The sequence below is a fragment of the Salvelinus fontinalis genome, chromosome 38, assembly GCF_029448725.1.
Source record: "Salvelinus fontinalis isolate EN_2023a chromosome 38, ASM2944872v1, whole genome shotgun sequence".
NCBI classification, from domain to species: domain Eukaryota; kingdom Metazoa; phylum Chordata; class Actinopteri; order Salmoniformes; family Salmonidae; genus Salvelinus; species Salvelinus fontinalis.
Window position 1 is genome coordinate 21,153,348 of NC_074702.1, and position 19,085 is coordinate 21,172,432.

The following is a 19,085-nucleotide window of genomic DNA, read 5'->3' on the forward strand; positions in this document are numbered from 1 at the left end:
GTCCAGACCTCCTCACTTTACCACGTCTTTGACTTACTGAGGTTCTTTTAACAGTTAACCTCCGCTTTTTAGGTGCAGGCCTGCGTCTTAAACCTGGGGGTCTCTTTTTTGGCCTTCGAGACAATATCATAAGACCCGAGCCTTCTTGATGCTCCATCTCTGGTGACGCTCTGCGGGTCATCGCATTTGCTACAACCTCACTTACTATATTTTTAGCCGCGGATTTTAAGTGTGGTTTGGCTATGCTGAAGCCTCTCTTCATAAACGGTAAAACCATCCTAAAGAGGTTACGAAATATACCCCCTATCCCCGCACCATACATTGTCGGTGCTCCATGATATCCTGATAGTCCATTACCAACTTGATCCACATAGTATGAAACATAACGGTTGGGGTCGAGCTGAGGGTGCTCCATAACCCTTTTATTTGGTATTATGTTTATAAATATAATACCAAATATTATATATGTAGAGAGGTTTTGGTGGGTCTAAAGTGTAGTTTTACAATCGTTTTACCATAAGTAAATTCAATGTTTTCGTTCTGATCCGTTTTAAGCTCAACCAGAATGTTTTCAATATATTTCTTGCTGACGGGTACGTAGTGCGGCTTGTCATAATTGACAGTGACGATGTCCCCATCCTTTCCGTCTATATGAACTGTTCTCAGGAGGGGCACACATGTGTCTCCGACCCTTTGATAGGTTATGATGTCGGTATACACAAATATGTTGTAAAAGCCTGCATGGATATCCGCAGGGAATGGGAATAATTTATCTTTCACATACGTCCATTTATTGGGACCCATCCCCAACATGTAGGATAAATTACCGCTGGTCTTTATACCCCCGTTAGCAGGCCCTGAGATTTGTATCCTTTTATGGATTGGATTGTAGAATAGGAATATTTCCATCTTGTTTAGGGTTAGGTGTTCATTCAACTCTGAGACGATCCTGTCGACGGTTCTATAGAAACCTTTTTTAAGCTTAATAAGTTTCGCAGGTTCCGATAACTTTTTGCAATAAAAATCACGGTCCTTATCTTTGATATTATACCAACTATGGGGGTATGTAATCTCGCTGAGACCTACTTCCCAAGCCTCGGATAACTCTATAGGCTTTGGAAAATTGGTTGTATAATTCGAACTCTGATTATTACGATATATATGTGCAGACGCATTACTGGGGAGAGTCAGGTAGAAGCCGCTGTGTTCCATGATGCACTCGTGTGTACACGAGAATGAGGAGCTAGTTATCAGGACTGTGGGTTTAAGTTAATCCCCGTTGCCTCCACCACATCATGCTCCAATACCCAACTGTTGAACTTTTGGGTCCAGTTTTTCCAGCGGACCAGCAACCATTTTTTACCCTTTTCTCTCTTCTGATCTAGAATCTCCTCCACGTGAAAGACTTTGTCTTTACCCAACTGGACCTTCTGTAATTCCTTTTCATAAAAAGATCCCTCTATAAGCTCCCCGTCATAATCTTGTAATTTGTAGACAGAGGGTATGCGTGGCAGACATTCTGTAACGGTAAACAACTCCGAGCTAAAGCCTTGTTCGTATTTTTTGTCGAAAACACCCCTCAATTTAGATATACGCACCAAGTCACCCACGTTGAATTTAAAGTTAATTTTTTTCTTACGGCGAACGGGGAACAAACCATACAGATTTTTAAAGACTTGAAAAGAGTTTTCAGAAGACACCTCCGACGGCTTCATCCTTATACTCTTATGATAATTGTTATTGTAACCCGTTACTAAATCCTGAACTATATCGAGATATCGGTGTGTGTTGTGAGCTGTAAAATATCTCCACATCCGCTCCTTCAAAGTCCTATTAAAGCGTTCCACAACCGAAGCTTTCAAATCCGAGCCTGTAGCAAAATGTATTATTTTATACTTATTCATCAGCTTCTGAAATGTTTTATTGAAGAATTCTTTTCCGCCATCAGTCTGCACTTTATTGGGTGCTCCTCCTGCCTTCAAGATCGAGTCAAAGGCCCGGGTTACCTCGGCCCCGCTCTTATTTTTTAAAACCCTTACAAAGGCTACTTTAGAGAAAATATCTATAACCGTTAGCATGTAGCGATTTCCATCATTTTTATCGGCAAGGGCCTGCATGTCGCATAGATCCGCCTGAAATTGGGATAAGGGATGCGTAGAAAAAACTCTATTTCTTGGAAAATGTTTTCTTACAGATTTATGGAGAGTATAGGCATCCTGCTCTGATAACCACTCACTCACTTTAGCATCGCTTAACAGGCTACCTGTTTCTTCGGCTATTGCTCTCTGTAAACGCTCTTTACCACCATAAGACCCGGGGTTAGCGGGATTATAATAAATGTTTTTCAACAGCTGTTCAGCCATCCTTCTTGCCTCTCTGAGGGACAATAACGTTAATGAGCCAGTTTCAAATAATGACAACATTTCAGTTTGTGAATTTTTATTTTTTTAACACCAAGTATTACGTATACAACCAATTCAGGATTTGTTGCAAGATACAAGTCCCAGTTTTCTCAACAATCACATCATGCAACACACTGTATATATGGTTTAGATTTACAGGTTTGTGTCGCTGAATTTTTAAAACACACACGTCGGATATATAAGTATATAAACAACAAATATGATACACGTTCACATTAAATGGGGGTTCAAACAAATAATGCAAAATCTTAGCCAAAGTTACTTCTAGCTCTTCAGACTCATCAACAATTCTTGATACCATTTGTGTCCATTGCAAACTCCCACCAGTATGTCGTACATGATTCATGATTTGTTCCATTTTCAGCAAACGCTCTACATTAGCCCAGGTATTGTGTGTCGTGTAGAACGATACATTATTCACTTTATTTTCAATAATCTGATGCATAACATTTGTAAGGTCTCTCAAAAGAAAAAATGTATTTATTCGCTCCAACATCGTAGACACATAGTTACCCATAGCTTTTACGTCTAAATAACAAAATGTCACTCGGTCTCTTGGGATTTATTGAGCCAGAAAAGCACCACATCAGCCACAACAGCTTCCCGGTATTTGTTGTCGGCCACCAGGGTGTGTCGGATTTCTTTGAGTTTCTCGTGGATGAAAATTGCCTCCTTCAGTTCATGTAGGAAGGCCTCGGTTACCCCGTAAACTCTGGGGATAGACGGCACAAGACCCAAAGACTCCAGGGCGCTGACCAGCGATGGTATAAACCTGCGGGACCACAGTCTTTTCACCAGCTCCTCAAAATGATTGAAAAAGTAGTATCTCGGAGGGTCGTATAGGCAAGGATGACGACGCTGGCTGGGGTGATTGATCTCACAGCCGATGCATTTTTCTCTTATATAGTGGCCAATCACCAAGTCTAAAAGTGTAGCTACAGAGGCCTTGATGGTATCCACAAAAATAGTACTGACCACCCCATCAAACACATCCTCAGGCTGGGTACATGTAGGGGGTGTCGCGGGTCTTGCCAGGGGTGAGTAGAGTGTAGGGCTGCGAGGCATTGAGTCCTTAGTTTCGGGGCCCCATGACGTAGCGGAGTCCTCGTAGAAGGTAGGGATATCCATGGTCTATGATGAAATGAAGAACCGGCTGCTTTTGCTTTTATTGTAGAACCCCGCATTTGGGTATCTGGGCGTGGTTAAAGACTCCCAGTACTTAGTTTTCTTCTGAAGTTGTATCTTCTTGAGGCTCTTTTGAAACGTAATCTTCAAGATTCGTATATATTATGCACTTCTTTAAATGCACAAGGCTCTGCCTCTGTTGGCTCTGTACAAAGAGATCATCCAACGCCTGCAACATGTTCAATTCCAGTACATCCCAACTTTTAAAAGGAATAAGCAGACGCAGTCTGGTATCCCCAGTATGGCCCCCCTCCCGAAGGTTTTGGTTTCGGATTTCCTGGGTGCCGATATAGAACTCCACGCAGCCGCAGGGACGTCCATTCTGTCTTTGTATTTTCACCCTGTGAAATATTCGTCCTGAGGAGTCAGGGGTACCTTCCCAACGGGTCTCGTGCCCCGTGAACACACTATACCCCTTGGTGATAAGGCGCAGTTCAGGACACACAACCTTGCGAAAAACCGACCAGTCTTCAACACCATAGTCCAAGCCTACAGTCTGGTCTGTATATTCTTCTCCTTCAGCGACCGTATAGAGGGTCACTCTACAGGCCACGTAATCAAACCGATACCCCCACAGCTGTCCATTAGACATCAACACTTGATCTTTCAGCGCATTTGATGGAGGTATTTGGCTTCTATACACATTTAAAAAACGTTTTTTTGGAGCATCATATATTGCGGGTTGATACTTGGCCCTTGCTCTATGGACCAACCGAGGACCCGCTTCAGTTGTTACAGTCATCACCGCTTTGCCACCGATCCCAAATTCCATGGTTATTCTTAAGATCTTGTACAGTCTTAAACAGGAATTGTTCTGGGGCTTTATAAGGCTTCTGCAAAGCCAGCCTCTTTGAAATGTTCATTAACAACCCCCAAACACTAGACATCCAGGAACAGTTTGACATGACACCTGGTCACTTACTTACCCCAAAAACCCCAGGATCAGGATGTCCTGACCGGAAGCCCAAATATGGGCATGCCCCGCTTTCTACAAACCATTGGGGCATCAATCACTACATAGGGTCATAAATCATGATCTTTTTTTGATTTACGACATTGACAGCTTGACACTTACCCCAAAGACCCCCACCCCGGCCAGGATGTCCTGACCGGAAGCCCAAATATGGGCATGCCTGCTACAACAGGACATAGGGTCATAAATCATTACATAGGGTCATAAATCAGGCTTGGGTCATAAATCATTACCGGTTGACCTGACAACTGGACCCTTACCCAAAGACCCCCACCTAACCATCAGAATGTCCTGACAGGCAGCCCCTTAGGTTCACATAGCGGTCACATAGGCTCACATAGGGTCATCCATCAAATTTTGACGTGTGACATCTACTTTAATCTCTCTCACACCTCTTGGACCTGTATTCACACAGGAACAGTCAACACAAACACAGGTGCTTACTTGCTCCTTCTTTCGCTCTCTCTTTTTCTCTCCCTCTGTCATACCCACATCCAGACACCCTTGTTTTCATTCCCCATGCCCATCAGAGGGGAAAAGAGAGAAGCAGAGGATGGCTGGCAGGCAGACGGGCAGATTGAGGAGGGTGATTGTTTTGAAAGTTATGTAACTCAGACTGTCTGGCTGCTCACCTTAAAGCCATCGGACAGACCAGCTAGAGCGGGCCTGTTAGAACTCCTGTTCACTGACAGTGTTAATAATGATACACGACGACGGGAGGAAGCAAATCAATCAGTCAGGAAAAGCTCAATGACTTTTTCCACAGCGCTCCAATCTGATTGGGTCATGTCCTGTTTGGAAAACCGTCTTGGAATACATCCGCTACCCATTCACCGACAGAGAATAACATGCCTCATTTAGGAGAATCAAATATATTGTATACAGTCTACTTATGTAGGATGGCAGTGATCAGGCAGGGAGGGGGAGTATGCAGTATATCAAGAACCAATGTGAAATCAGGATTAGTTTTTCAATAGGCATTCATAACTGGATAGCCTACAGTGTTTCTCCAATACTTTTTTAAACCATAAGCCCCAAAATGCAACATGTAGGACTGTGAACATATATATTTTTGTTTTACTTAAATCAATATCAATATCATTAAGGAAGGGATCCCTTCCACAGTAATTATACAGGGAACAGTGTACTAGCCTTATCTCACAAGCGTACAGCTTCCCACTTTACATCAACGTAACTACTATCAAAAGCACAAGGTCATCTACAGCAGTCAGCATGTTCTGTCCACCCAATGGAATTAGTCTGAATAACAGGATATGTCAAGCCCCTCCAGATATAGAGTACTAGAAGGCTATGAGCTCTTCAGTGCTCTCTTCCACTTTGTGGAGTAGAGCTGACCTCAGCCTGAGCCTGTGCCTGTACGAAAGTCTTTTCTACAGGAAGTGCCCTCTCAATAAAGGAAAAGACAGCCATATAAGAGAGGCGGATGTTGGCATGGTCCTGTTGAGTAGGGCAGAACATTGAGGATAGAGATATGTACTATATTTTATCTCTGAGACACACTGAACATTCTGCTCAATTGAATAAGATAGTGAAAAAGAGAGGGGGCGAGAAATATGAAATCATACCCTGCAATCCCTCCTATCACATTCCTCTTATGTAATATCATCACACTCATGGGGGCTCCACTTCACAAAACATTCCAGGTGCCTATAGCATCTTCATATACAAAGGATCCTAAGGGCTGATAAGAATCACAGTGCTGTAAATGTTTAGAGGAAAAGTGCCAAGTGTTATAGCAGTGAGTGAATGTGGACTGGGTTAGATTAAGAGAATATTGTTGGGGTAGAGGATTCCCCTGGACCATCAGTAAGACCCCTTGTCACGCGATAGAAAGACGGGCGCCACTTGTTTATGTGTGTGTACAGGACGGATCAGGGTGTGTACCTGTGTCACGAACGTTATAATGGTGACAGGTGATGAGTGATGATGGGGACCTTGAATAGGACTGGGAGCCCCTGTCTACTCCCTCTACAATTCATTGTGTTGCTATAGACTTCCTATTGACAGGATATGGAAATGGCGGGTACTGTGCATATTCACTATCCACTGGGCACACACTGGTCGAATAAATGTTATTTCCACGTTGTTTCAATGAAATGACGTGGAACCAAGGTGGAATAGACGCTGAATTGAGTTCTGTACCCAGTGAGTAGGGTCGGTCTGACCTGGGAGCTGCACTGATTATCTGATCTATAAATCAACCGCATTTCTAAACAAATGATAGATCTCTAACAGAGATGAATGTCAGTGAAACTGTGCAAAGCCTTTCTCAGACTAATCTTTTGTGGACAGATATTAACATGGGCTCCCGAGTGGCGCAGCGGTCTAAGGCACTGCATCTCAGTGTAAAAGGTGTCACTACAGTCCCTGGTTTGAATCCAAGCTGAATCACATCTGGCTGTGATTGAGAGTCCCATAGGGCGGCGCACAACTGGCCCAGTGTCGTCTGGGTTTGGCTGGGGTAGGCCGTCATTGTAAATAAGAATTTGTTCTTAACTGAGTTGCCTGGTTAAATAAACAAAGTCGATGCAAGACTCTGGTTCTAGGATGTTGAAATGATGCTCAGACCCATGTGAACCTACCTGGTGATATAAATAACCATTTTAAAACGGCAGTGCTTTGCTGTATCAGTAAACCCAGAATAGGCGATAAAAAGCCAGAAGGGAGCTGGCCTTTGAGCCCCAGGTGTCTGGTGGGGTTGTGGCATTTCACTGAATGTCAGACTCCTCGTGTACTGTGGATACAGCTGCCCTCACGTTCCTGATGATGTGAGAGGAGTGACACGTGTTCCCTTGTCTCATCTCCCAAATGTGACATGGCACTGACCCAGTCCACTGCTGGAAAGGGCAAATGCATGGTGGGGTCAGTTGCACATGAAAAAATACACACAAAAAACCTACACACACATCTGTAAGGTATTTGAAAAGGTTACATGTGATTAACAATTTCAGCTTCTTGCTGTTGACTCATCCTACTACAGGGTCAGGGGTCACTTTGTGGTGTCACAGATGGGTGGATTTGGAGGGGGGGCAGAAAAAAAAGAGGTGGTCTCAAAAATGAATCCAGATGCTTTTTGTTCAGTGCCTAAAGACATAAAAGCAGAGGTATTCTCATATGTAGTGGCAACTTAAAAATATCAGGATCTATTACTGTTGCACTAAAACAAATCCTGCCCACTCAAAATCATTAAGGTGAATAATCTCAGACACCAAGAACTAAAATCTTGCACAATTGTGTCAGATATGTTACATGCAAATCCTGCCCACTGTCCACGAGAGATTATTAGGTGCATGACATCTACATTAAATCCCTTTCACATTTTTAGAAGTCAACATGGGTTTGCCAACTATGCACATTGTGTGGTAAACATGATCAACTGGAAACATAAAACAAATTGAGCAGGATAAAAAAATATTAATATTTATTTCGATGTTACATATTTTTTTAATAGGTTTTGTTGTCCCCTTGTGGTAAAGAAAATGTATTACATGATTAGAAAAGTTGGCAGCAAAAAATAGTATTGGAACTTAAACAACTCTTAAACTACACAACAAACCATTCTCTCTAAGAAATTATCCATCATATACAGTTTTATCATTGGTGTAAAGTAATTAAGTAAAAATACATTGAAGTACTACTTAAGTAGTTTTTTGGGGTATTTGTACTTTACCATTTATATTTTTTACAACTTTTACTTCACTACATTCCTAAAGAAAATATGTACTTCTTACTCCTATTTTCCCTGACAACCAAAAGCACTCGTTACATTTCGAATGCTTAGCATGATAGGAAAATTGTCAAATTTACGTACTTATCAAGAAAACGCGCAGTTATCACTACTGCCTCTGATCTGGCAGACTTCACTAAACACAAATGCTTTGTTTGTAAATTATGTCTGTGTTGGAGTGTGCCCCTGACTATCAGTAAATAAAACAAATTGTGCTTTCTGGTTTGCTTAATATAAGAAATGTAAAATTATGTATAGCATTTACTTTTACTTTTGATACTTAAGTATATTTTAGCAATTACATTTACTTTTGATTATACTATTTAAAAACGTTTTTTTTTTTTACTTTTACTCTAGTGGCTTTTACTTGAGTAATTTTCTATTAAGGTATCTTTACTTCTACTCATGGATGACAATTGGGTACTTTTTCCACCACTGAGTTATAATAATAAAAAAGCATAATCAAACAAATGGCACTTAAATCAGCAATACGGCAGTGTAGGCTTTTGTCCAATGATATCCATTTATATATGAAGGTTTCAGTCCATTTGTGCCTTTGAAGGTTTCAAACATTTGTTGAGGAAAGGGACTTCAGGAGCCCTGTAATTGGTCTGGCCTTCGGAACTTGCTTTGAAGGAACACCCTGGGCACACAAAGCCCCTCCTTCTTATTGACAGTTTCTCGTAGCACGTACTCATTGGTTACACTCTCGAACCCCGCCCCTCTGAACAGGTCTGCTAGGAGCTCTGAAACACAGACGTTCAGATTTGGTATTTTATTAGGATCCCCATTAGCTGTTGCAAAAGCAGCAGCTACTCTTCCTGGGGTCCACACAAAACATAACATCATACAGAACATTAATAGACAAGAACAGCTCAAGGACAGAACTACATTAAAAAAAGGCACACGTAGCCTACATGTCAATGCATACACACAAACTATGTCAAATAGGGGAGAGGCATTGTGCCACGAGGTGTTGCTTCATCTGTTTTTTGAAACCAGGTTTGCTGTTTATTAGAGCAATATGAGATGGAAGGAAGTTCCATGCAATAAGGGCTCTATATAATACTGTACGCTTTCTTGAATTTGTTCTGGTTTTGAGGACTGTGAAAAGAACCATGGTTGCATGTCTGGTGGGATAAGTGTGTGTGTCGGAGCTGTGTGTAAGTTGACTGAGCAAACAATTTGGAATTTTCAACACATTAATATTTCTTATAAAAAGAAGAAGTAATGCAGTCAGTCTCTCCTCAACTCTTAGCCAAGAGAGACTGGCATGCATAGTATTTATATCAGCCCTCTGATTACAATTAAGAGCAAGACGTGCCACTCTGTTCTGGACCAGCTGCAGCTTAACTAGGTCTTTCTTAGCAGCACTTGACCACACTACTGGACCATAATCAAGATTAGACAATAATCATGATTCAAAATGTATAAACAGAGAAAGAGTCCCACAGAAGAGACCAGACCAACTGCTTACTGCTTGTGGGTAATTCGAAAAGACAAAAAAAAGACAATAAAGAAAGACAAAAAAGCTAAAATAACTAAGAGGGAAAATGTTGGAGAGGAAAGAGGAATGGACTGACCTTTGGAGAAGAAATAAGACCTGGTACCATCCTGTCTGACGTAGAAGTTCTCTCCCAGTTTGTTTCCGGCCTTAAACCTCATCATGGCGTGGTCATACAGACCATAGTCCCTGAACAGAATGATGCCCCCTGGCTTCAGAACCTGACACAGAGAATGTCAATTCAGTCACAAGTTATTTTGAGGGTGTTAAGTGTTTACTGCAGTTTCATGCTTTTCCTCAGCCCCGTCTCACCCTGTAAATGTTGTCCAGAGCCTGCTGCATCTTGTCTGGGTGGATGGCTGAGAGAACGAATATGAGCGTGGCCACATCCACACATCCCCCTGGGATGTTTCCCCTCAGGTCATCCTTAGTCAGGTCACACTGGAACACACTGCAGCGCTCAGCGCAGTACAGGGAGTGTTGCTGAGGACAAAGAGAAAATTACACTGGATATCATGGTTGTTTTGTTAAAAGTCCCACTGGCTCTGGGTCATCCGTGATACATCTTCTTACCTTCACAAACTCCACAGCTCGTGGTGAGAAGTCACAGGCATAGACAAAGATGTTAAGGTCTTCCTCCAGTAGTGGGAAGATGCAGTTCCCAACCCCACAGCCAGCTTCAAGCAGGACCAGCTTCTGGGCTTCAAACTGAGAGAGAGAGAAACGTACCGTATTGAGAAATCTATTGAGATGCACCCCTAGTTGGAAACCTAACAACTTCCTACGTCATCTTCTTACCTCAAGGCACACTTTCAGTTCTTCAAACTCTCTGGTGGTCCAATGCCTATCCTTGAAAAAGTTTGTTGTGTTCCTTTTGTAAAACAAGTCCCAGTTTCTCTGTGCCTCCTTTTCCAACTTCATCTGCTTGAAGTCAGACACCAAAGTCTGGTCACCTGTCAGTTTCTCCATCTCTTTCTCATTCAAAGTCCTGCCAGTAGATGTTTTGCTTTTGACAGGTGGGGTAAAACATCGCAATCCGTCTTTGGGTTCCTCTCCAGGGAGTACAACATTGGCTGTGTCGTCTTGCTTTGATAGTGCCATAACTTGCACTACTGTAATTAACGGCAGTAGCTAATAGCAGAACTTCCTTGACATCCTCAAATCTATTATTTCATCAATCCATATGAAATTATCCTGCTAATGTTAATGGATGGCACTAACACATTATAGTGATAGATAGACTGTTATTGAAAATGCACGAAATATTTTCACATACATTTTTTATGAACGCGAACGTTCCAGAAATGTTCTAAGACTTCGCATGTGGCAAGTAGTCTTCTTCGTCCGTGTGGGAACAGTGTTTGATTACGAAGATTCCGGCATGTTCATCTCAGTCAGTAAAAACGTTGTATTTATTCGTGTGAGTGAAAATCGTATTATTATACTAATATATAATAATACATCGTTACTAATTCTAACTTGCTGAATATGCTGATTTTTCGGTGTTTATTTTGGGGTCAACCCAATTAGGGTGCTCAGATCCTATCGGTGACATTTCAGCACTGGAACAAACAGGAAAAGGAGTGGTCATGTGACGTAGGGATTGTTTTTCAAAATAGCTTAGCTAGCTGCATAGCTAGCTGAAGTATCTTATATACTACGTTATTATCATTCAGTTTTATAACGCAGCATAATTTAAATAAATGTGAATATTAAACTTCTAGCATAGTCATGAATGGGAGTACAAATCCGCTCTTGGACAAAGAAGAACATGTTTTAAAGCTCGGAGAGAGCTTTGAGAAGAGGCCAAAATCATCATTTCACACCATCAGATGTTAGTAGTCTATTTTTATTGATTAAATATAAATGTGTAAATATGTTACGTTTATTTTACTATACCCAACTTTAGTCACTCCTTTTGACAAGTTGGTAAGTTAGATAATGTTAGCTAACTATCTTCGTCAGCTAGCTAACGTTATCTAACAATGTAGCTAGTTATTGTTAGTTAGCTAGCACAAAAAACTAACGGTAACGTTAATCCGGTACGATAGTACATTACCAGAAAAAATATTGTAATCAGATTACAAATACTTTTGAAAACGTAGGTAGCGTACATTAGCTAGGTCATTACTTTTAAATTCAGAAAGGATGTTTGCAAAAAAAAGACATTAATACCTTTCTGTTTTCTCAATGACATTCAATTCAGTACTGAAAAAAGGCGCAAACTAAAAACCTCTTAATGGATTGGGCCCTTTTTCTTTTGACATACCCAAATCTAACTGCCTGTAGCTCAGGCCCTGAAGCAAGAATATGCATATTCTTTGTACCATTTAAAGGGAAAAACACTTTGAAGTTTTTGGACATGTGAATGTAAAGGAATGTAGGAGAATATAACACATTAGATCTGGTAAAAGATAATACAAAGAAAACCCCCCCATGTTTTTTTTGTTTTTTGTACCATCATCTTTGAAATGCAAGAGAAAGGCCATAATGTATTATTCCAGCCCAGATGCAATTTATATATTGGCCACGAGATGGCAGCAGTGTATGTGCAACGTTTTAGACTGATCCAATGAACCATTGCATTTCTGTTAAAACATGTTCAAGATTGCCCAAATGTGCCTAATTTGTTTATTAGTAAGTTTTCATGTTCAAAATTGTGCACTCTCCTCAAACAATAGTATGGTATTATTTCACTGTAATAGCTACTGTAAATTGGACAGTGCAGTTAGATTAACAATCATTTTAGCTTTCTGCCAATATCAGATATGTCTATGTCCTGGAAAATGTTTTTGTTACTTACAACCTCATGCTAATCACATTAGCCTACGTTAGCTCAACCGTCCCGCAGGGGACCCACCAATCCTGAAGAAGTTTTAACCTGTTGAGGCTACGGGGTGCTGTTGTCACTATTTATGGAAATCGTGTAATTTTTTAAACGGCTTCCTACTAAATTCTTGATCGTACAATATGCATATTATTATTATTATTGGATAGAAAACAGTCTCTAGTTTCTATAGCTGTTGAAATTTTGTCTCTGAGTGGAACAGAACTCATTCTACAGCAATTTCCCTGACATGGAGTCAGATTTCACACATTTTGGCCCCTGATCTGGAGTCAGTTAAAAGGCCACTGTTATTGCTATGAGTATACAGACACTGCTTACGTCTTCCCCTGGATTCCTTTACGTGATGACGATTTGAATGGTATCGATTGCGCAATCACAGCCCCTATAAAACAAAAACACGTGTAGGTAGGCACTCCTTTCCTGCTGCGTCGGACGCACGGTGTACACCGACCCGTTCTTTTTCCAAGCATTAGTGTAGCCAGTTATATTTCTCCGGTCATGTTTCTACTCGTTATAGGAGTTAAAAACATCATAAGGTAGTTAATTTAAAGCGTTTTATAGCAATTTATATCCGTTTAGTGCGATTTTGGGACATTTATTTCTGAGACACTGTGAATCTCTGGGCACGGTTCCAATTCATGCCGAGCGCAATGGGCATTTCTACATGGCAAGAGGACAGCTTTCGACCAAAAGACGATTAGACCCAAGAAAGGATTCTTTGCCCAAGATTCTGATGGAAGAACAGCTCAAAGTAGGAACAATTTATTATGATAAATCGTGTTTCTGTCGAGAAATGTTAATCGCTTATGACGCCATCTTGCTAGACGTAGCTTCGCTTGGCGCAAACTGTATTGAAAAGTAAGGATAATTAAAAAAATGTAAATCAGCGATTGTATTAAGAATTAAATTGTCTATCAATCGCTGTCCACCCTATATTTTTTAGTCATGTTTATGAGTATTTATGTATACGACTAGATCACTGTCTAATATGGCGCACGACATTGTCTGACCAGCTGGGCAACTTTTGTCATTGTCTAACCATGATTTCGGTGGCTAAATATGCACATTTTCGAACAAACTGTATATGTATGTTGTAATGTGATGTTACAGGAGTGTCATCTGAAGAATTCTGAGAAGGTTAGTGAAAAAATTAATATATTTTGGCGATGTTTACGTTATCGCTCTCTTTGGCTAGAATCAATGCTCTGGTAACGTTTGCATATGTGGTATGCTAATATAACGATTTATTGTGTTTTCGCTGTAAGACACTTAGAAAATCTGAAATATTGTCTGTATTCACAGGATCTGTGTCTTTCGATTAGTGTATGCTGTGTATTTTTACGAAATGTTTGATGATTAGTAATTAGGTAAACACGTTGCTCTATATATTTATTCTAGTCCATTTGTGACGGTGGGTGCAATTGTAAACTATGACATCTACCTGAAATATGCACATTTTTCTAACAAAACCTATCCTATACCATAAATATGTTATCAGACTGTCATCTGATGAGTTTTTTTTCTTGGTTAGTGGCTATCAATATCTTAGTTTAGCCGAATTGGTGATAGCTACTGGTGTTGGTGGACAAATAAAAGATGGTGTCTTATGCTAATGAGTTTAGCTAATAGATTTATATCTTTACATATTGTGTCTTCCCTGTAAAACATTTTAAAAATCGGACATGTTGGCTGGATTCACACGATCTGTGTCTTTCATTAGCTGTATTGGACTTTAATGTGTGAAAGTTAAATATTAAAAAAAAAAAAAAAATTGAATTTCGCTGCTCTGCCTTTTCAGTGGAATGTGGGGGGGGTTTAAGGTTGTTCCAGATCACTATGATGACACACCAAATGCGTTTGATGGGTCCTTTTTTACTTCTTCTAATGCCTCTTAAGGGGAAAGTAATCAGATTACGTTAGTGAGTGTGCGTAATCCAAAAGTTAGGTTACTGATTACAATTTTGGACAGGTAAGTAGTATTTCTGACATAATTGCCTTTCTCACTCTTTCACACTTGTAGATGATTTCAAACCAGCTTCAATTGACACAAGCTGCGAGGGAGAGTTGCAAGTCGGTAAAGGAGAGGAAGTCACCATCACATTACCTCACATTCCAGTAAGAGTGGGTGTTTTTTAGTCATTGTTACTCAACTGTGGTCTTTTGCCTGTGCAATGACAAAAGTTATTTCTGATAACTCCACTTCAGAAAGATGAAAGCAAACTGTGTACTTGATCATGATACTTGTTATTGTGTTGTTCATAGGGATCTACACCACCCATGACAGTATTCAAAGGGAATAAGCGGCCATATCAGAAAGACTGTGTTCTTATCATCAATCATGACACTGGGGAGTACATGCTGGAGAAGTTGAGCAGCAGTATCCAGGTCAAGAAAACCAGGTGAGGGGTTAACCAAAACACTGTCTCAAAAATGCATAGTAACAATTAACCTTTAGGAGAAATGTGTTTTGCAGATCATTTGTGACAGTAGATGTGCAGCTGTTGACTTTGTTTTTCAGAGCGGAGGGCAGCAGTAAGATCCAGGCCAGGATTGAGCAACAGTCAGTGCGTGCCACTGCCACCCAGCCTCAAGCACAGTTCCGTGCCCCCACTAAGCCTGGTGCAGGGGCCAAGACCTCCCCCTCCCCTTCCAAGGACAACCCCTCCCCTGAGCCCCAGCTAGATGACATCAAGAGAGGTGAGCCTCTTCATGTGTTGCCACCACTTTTACTAAGTGATCATTCTTGTTTCTCTATTGACTTTGTCTGTGTACTGACTCTGTTGCCTCTGTCGCCCCATCCTGGCCTGGCACAGAGCTGCGAGCGGAGGTGGATGTTATTGAACAAATGAGCAGCAGTAGCGGCAGCAGCTCATCTGACTCTGCCAGTGGCTCTGGTAGTGGGGACGACAGCTCCAGCAGTGATAGGGAGCATGACGCCCCTCATCCTCAACCTGTCCAACTCCCTCTCCCCCACATCCAGCCCTCCCCCAACCCCATGGTCAATGGAGGAGCAGACAGGCAACAGGGCAGCAACCAGCTGATGAACACGCTCAGTGAGTACCAGGGATGGTAGGGCCAGTGTAGCACTCTACGTTGAGATTACTACTAATCATTTATCTCTTGATAGAAGTCTGTAGGTGGTGGTTGCAATGTAGTAATGTGTGTGTTGGTGTGTCCACAGGGAATGACCTCCAGTTGAGCGAGTCAGGCAGCGACAGTGATGATGACTGAACTGCCCCCAGTCTCTCTCCTGCCCTCTCTTTCTACCTCTCATTATTATACCATCTTGCTCTCCTCTTTCTTCTCTTTGCCTGGTTCCGTTGTTTTGTTGCTGTGGTAACCGACCCAACTGTAAAGTCTGATTTTATTGTATTTTTTAATGTCTCTGTGAAGCCGGTCAACCTGGAGATTTAATAGTGTATTTTTGATTAGCTGTATATTTTGTTTTGTATTTTTTAAATCCTTTTACATATGAAAACATGCTAAAGAATATATATTAGAATGCATGTACATATTTTCTGTAGTTAGAGCTCCTAGTTGTATCAACTTGTATCACAAGTCTTTGTTATTTTCTTGTTTCATCACAAGGGGAGGGGCTTATTTGGACTATATCACCCCCATCTTCCCTATTTATCTGTAAATCAAAAGAAAGCACTGAAAGCATTTCACCCATTCCATGTTTTTATCAGTATCATGACACTTTCAAAATCAGTCTTTCAAGAGGCCAGGATACAGCTCACATCGAACTAAGCTACAGATGATACAAAAGGACATGCTCATATTTTTTATGTAAAATCAGTTTCTAAAGTTTCAGTTTCTGTTCTGGTGAACAGGTAAATATCAGTAACATGTAAATGAGCCTGGGTCAATCCTTTACATGTCAAAGCACTTTAGTTTAATTGTAATATCAACACTTTCAGCAGTTTCCACCGAAAATATTTTGCATTGCTTTTAACAGCACCTTTCTGACCTAACCTTTAAATGCAACTAACACCCAGTACTTAGAGTTCACCATACCCTTTATAGCTAATATTCTACTATTTCCACATCAATCATTTGACTTTCTGATTCTGTCTCACTCAATAGCTAGGTTTCCATCCAATTGGTGACAGATTTTCATGCGAATATTCTAAAATCCGCATTAAAACAATGTGTGCACATTACCACCAAAGATGTTTCCATCACATTGACTTGTTGCGGATAACAGTCTGTGCGTAATGACGTGGTGCACGTAAAGACAACTTTTGCGATTTAATTAGCATTAAATACAAGTTAAATGGGTTTCCGTCGCATTGGCTGCTTTTTTTAAGAAGAAATGTTGCGTTATATTGCGAATCTCTGGTCTTTGCACGTGCGCTCTAGCCAACAGTTTGCAGGTAGGCTAGTCTACATGATGAGATTATTACGGATAAGAGCGTGATTATTTGTATTTGTCAAACGGCAGCCAAGGATCGATCATCATGTCACCAGAATAAGACCCTCGATATTTATTGGAAAGAAGCATCAAGCTCATCACCGTGCACTTTCACCACCCTGTGAAGTTTATCATCATTTATTTCATATAGCCTAATAAACTGCAATCTTTCCTGAGTCGTAGTGGGAGGACCACACAATATCACATGACTCTAAATGTACTTCTATATGACAGTTATTACATCAATATTTGCACATAAATGCGTTTCCACCGCGATTTCTCGCATAATTCATTTTACAGACACAAAAAGATCCCACGTTGTCTAGCGTATTTCATTTGGAAAGTTTACCTACAAATGTGCTGTTTCCATCAAGCCTGTCGTGGCATTTAAAAAAAAATCTGCCATGTACTTTACTCGCATAAAAAGGTTGGAAACCTGGTTACTGGCCCAACCATATATCACTGTCCAAAGTTCCCAACCATATATCACTGGGCTAGTTTCAGACCAGTGTAGACATTTTTAGAAGTACCAAAGAAGCTAAACAAGTACTTTTTAGAATACAGACACTGAACATCTATTTTTATTTAGATATAAGTCTATTTTCATGAGACTGTGTTACTCTTAAAATGTAACAGCTGCTATACATTGACCACTTGTTTTTTCATTAGTTCCATAGATTCAACAGATTTGGATTGATAGCAGTCGCATTGGATCACATCGTTTAATTTAGCAACTGTTGTGACAGTGACCAATAGCGCGCTAGAATCTGCGCAGATTATTATAGCAATTTTGAAGATCACCACAAACCTGCAGTGTTTGCATGCTATTTTGGAACATGCACGCTTTCTATTATTAAAGAAGACATTTATAGTTACTGTAGGCTCAAATTAATAGGCTATTTACTGTATTGCAAAAGTGATATTGAATTGTGTTTGGTTGTCAACACAACCAACTATCAACATTTGAAGGAGACGTGTCATTTTTGCCACTGACTTAGTCTGGCTTTAATTCCAGTTTGTCTACTTGAATTTATGTCAACCAAGAATCAAAATGAAAGAATATGACTAAATCAAAGTTTGTGCATTTAAAGTTAGATGTGATTTAGTCCTATTCTTTAACTTAGATTTTTGGTTGAGATGGAGACATGAATTCAACACATCAATTATTAATTTGTAGACAAACTGGAATTAAAGCCAGACTAAGTCAGTGGCACAGATGAAACTATCCAATCAGAAGATACTCTCCTTCAAATTTTGATGTTTGGTGACAAATATCAAAGCTTAGCAGGAATGGGCTTGGTTAAAACCCTGGATGGGAGACCAAATGAGTAGCTGTATATAGATCAACTCTCCAACAGAAGGTGCTGCTGAGCCTATTGTTTTTTTCTTCTGATAGTGGATATGTAGTTGAAGATCTGACGTTGTTTCAAAGGTACAAATTCAACATATTTTACACAAGGGTTGTCTTTGTTGAAAAGTGGTTACAACGATGACATAATACTGTGGTTGAAATTTCACCCTCAAAACAATAGTTTTTTCAAATCCAATATATTTTCCACATAGATTCCATGTTACAATACATTGACAAATTTACGTTGAAACAACGTTGATTCAACCAGTTTGTGCCCAGTGGGATGTGTGTTCATAAGGTGCTTAAATGGTATTTAACTGGTGCTGTTGTGTGTCTGGGACATGGGTATACAGTGATGGATATACACATGTAATATAATGTTTTGTTTTCACAGCCATTTGGATCCATGAACTTGAATGGCTAATGCTATTTCCAATTTGTGTCTCTCTGGCATCCAGTGTTATTTCTGACCCATACTGTCCCAGTACAACCTCTCTTGCCACATTTATCAAAGTGGTTGACTTCTTGCTTCTATCTCTAGTTTTATGTGCTTTGAGGTTTATTAACGTGTGCACATGTATTTAAATTGGAATTACCTTTTTATCAGTCAACCAAAATAAAGAAAGAAAACAGTCAGCG

General features: G+C 40.4%; 2 protein-coding genes across 3 annotated transcripts; one reads left to right on the top strand and one right to left on the bottom strand.

Moving 5' to 3' along the window:
* Nucleotides 1-8,001: 8,001 nt before the first annotated feature.
* On the bottom strand, nt 8,002-11,197 carry LOC129838104 (tRNA N(3)-methylcytidine methyltransferase METTL6-like). Its single transcript, XM_055904829.1, has 5 exons — nt 10,632-11,197; nt 10,407-10,541; nt 10,146-10,316; nt 9,913-10,054; nt 8,002-9,075 (listed from the first exon to the last, which is right to left on the bottom strand). The coding sequence occupies exons 1-5, from the start codon at nt 10,932-10,934 to the stop codon at nt 8,921-8,923; spliced, it is 906 nt and encodes a 301-aa protein (XP_055760804.1). The 5' UTR covers nt 10,935-11,197; the 3' UTR covers nt 8,002-8,920.
* A 183-nt stretch (nt 11,198-11,380) lies between these two features.
* Nucleotides 11,381-19,082, top strand: LOC129838105 (ELL-associated factor 1-like). 2 transcript variants are annotated; one of them, XM_055904830.1, is made up of 6 exons: nt 11,381-11,667; nt 14,702-14,802; nt 14,944-15,080; nt 15,200-15,378; nt 15,495-15,734; nt 15,863-19,082. In XM_055904830.1, exons 1-6 carry the CDS (start codon nt 11,565-11,567, stop codon nt 15,910-15,912), a joined length of 810 nt encoding a protein of 269 aa, XP_055760805.1. In that variant the 5' UTR covers nt 11,381-11,564; the 3' UTR covers nt 15,913-19,082. The 2 variants fall into 2 exon arrangements, with proteins under 2 accessions (XP_055760805.1, XP_055760806.1); XM_055904831.1 differs by having other exon boundaries at nt 11,382-11,667; nt 14,702-14,796.
* Nucleotides 19,083-19,085: the final 3 nt, after the last annotated feature.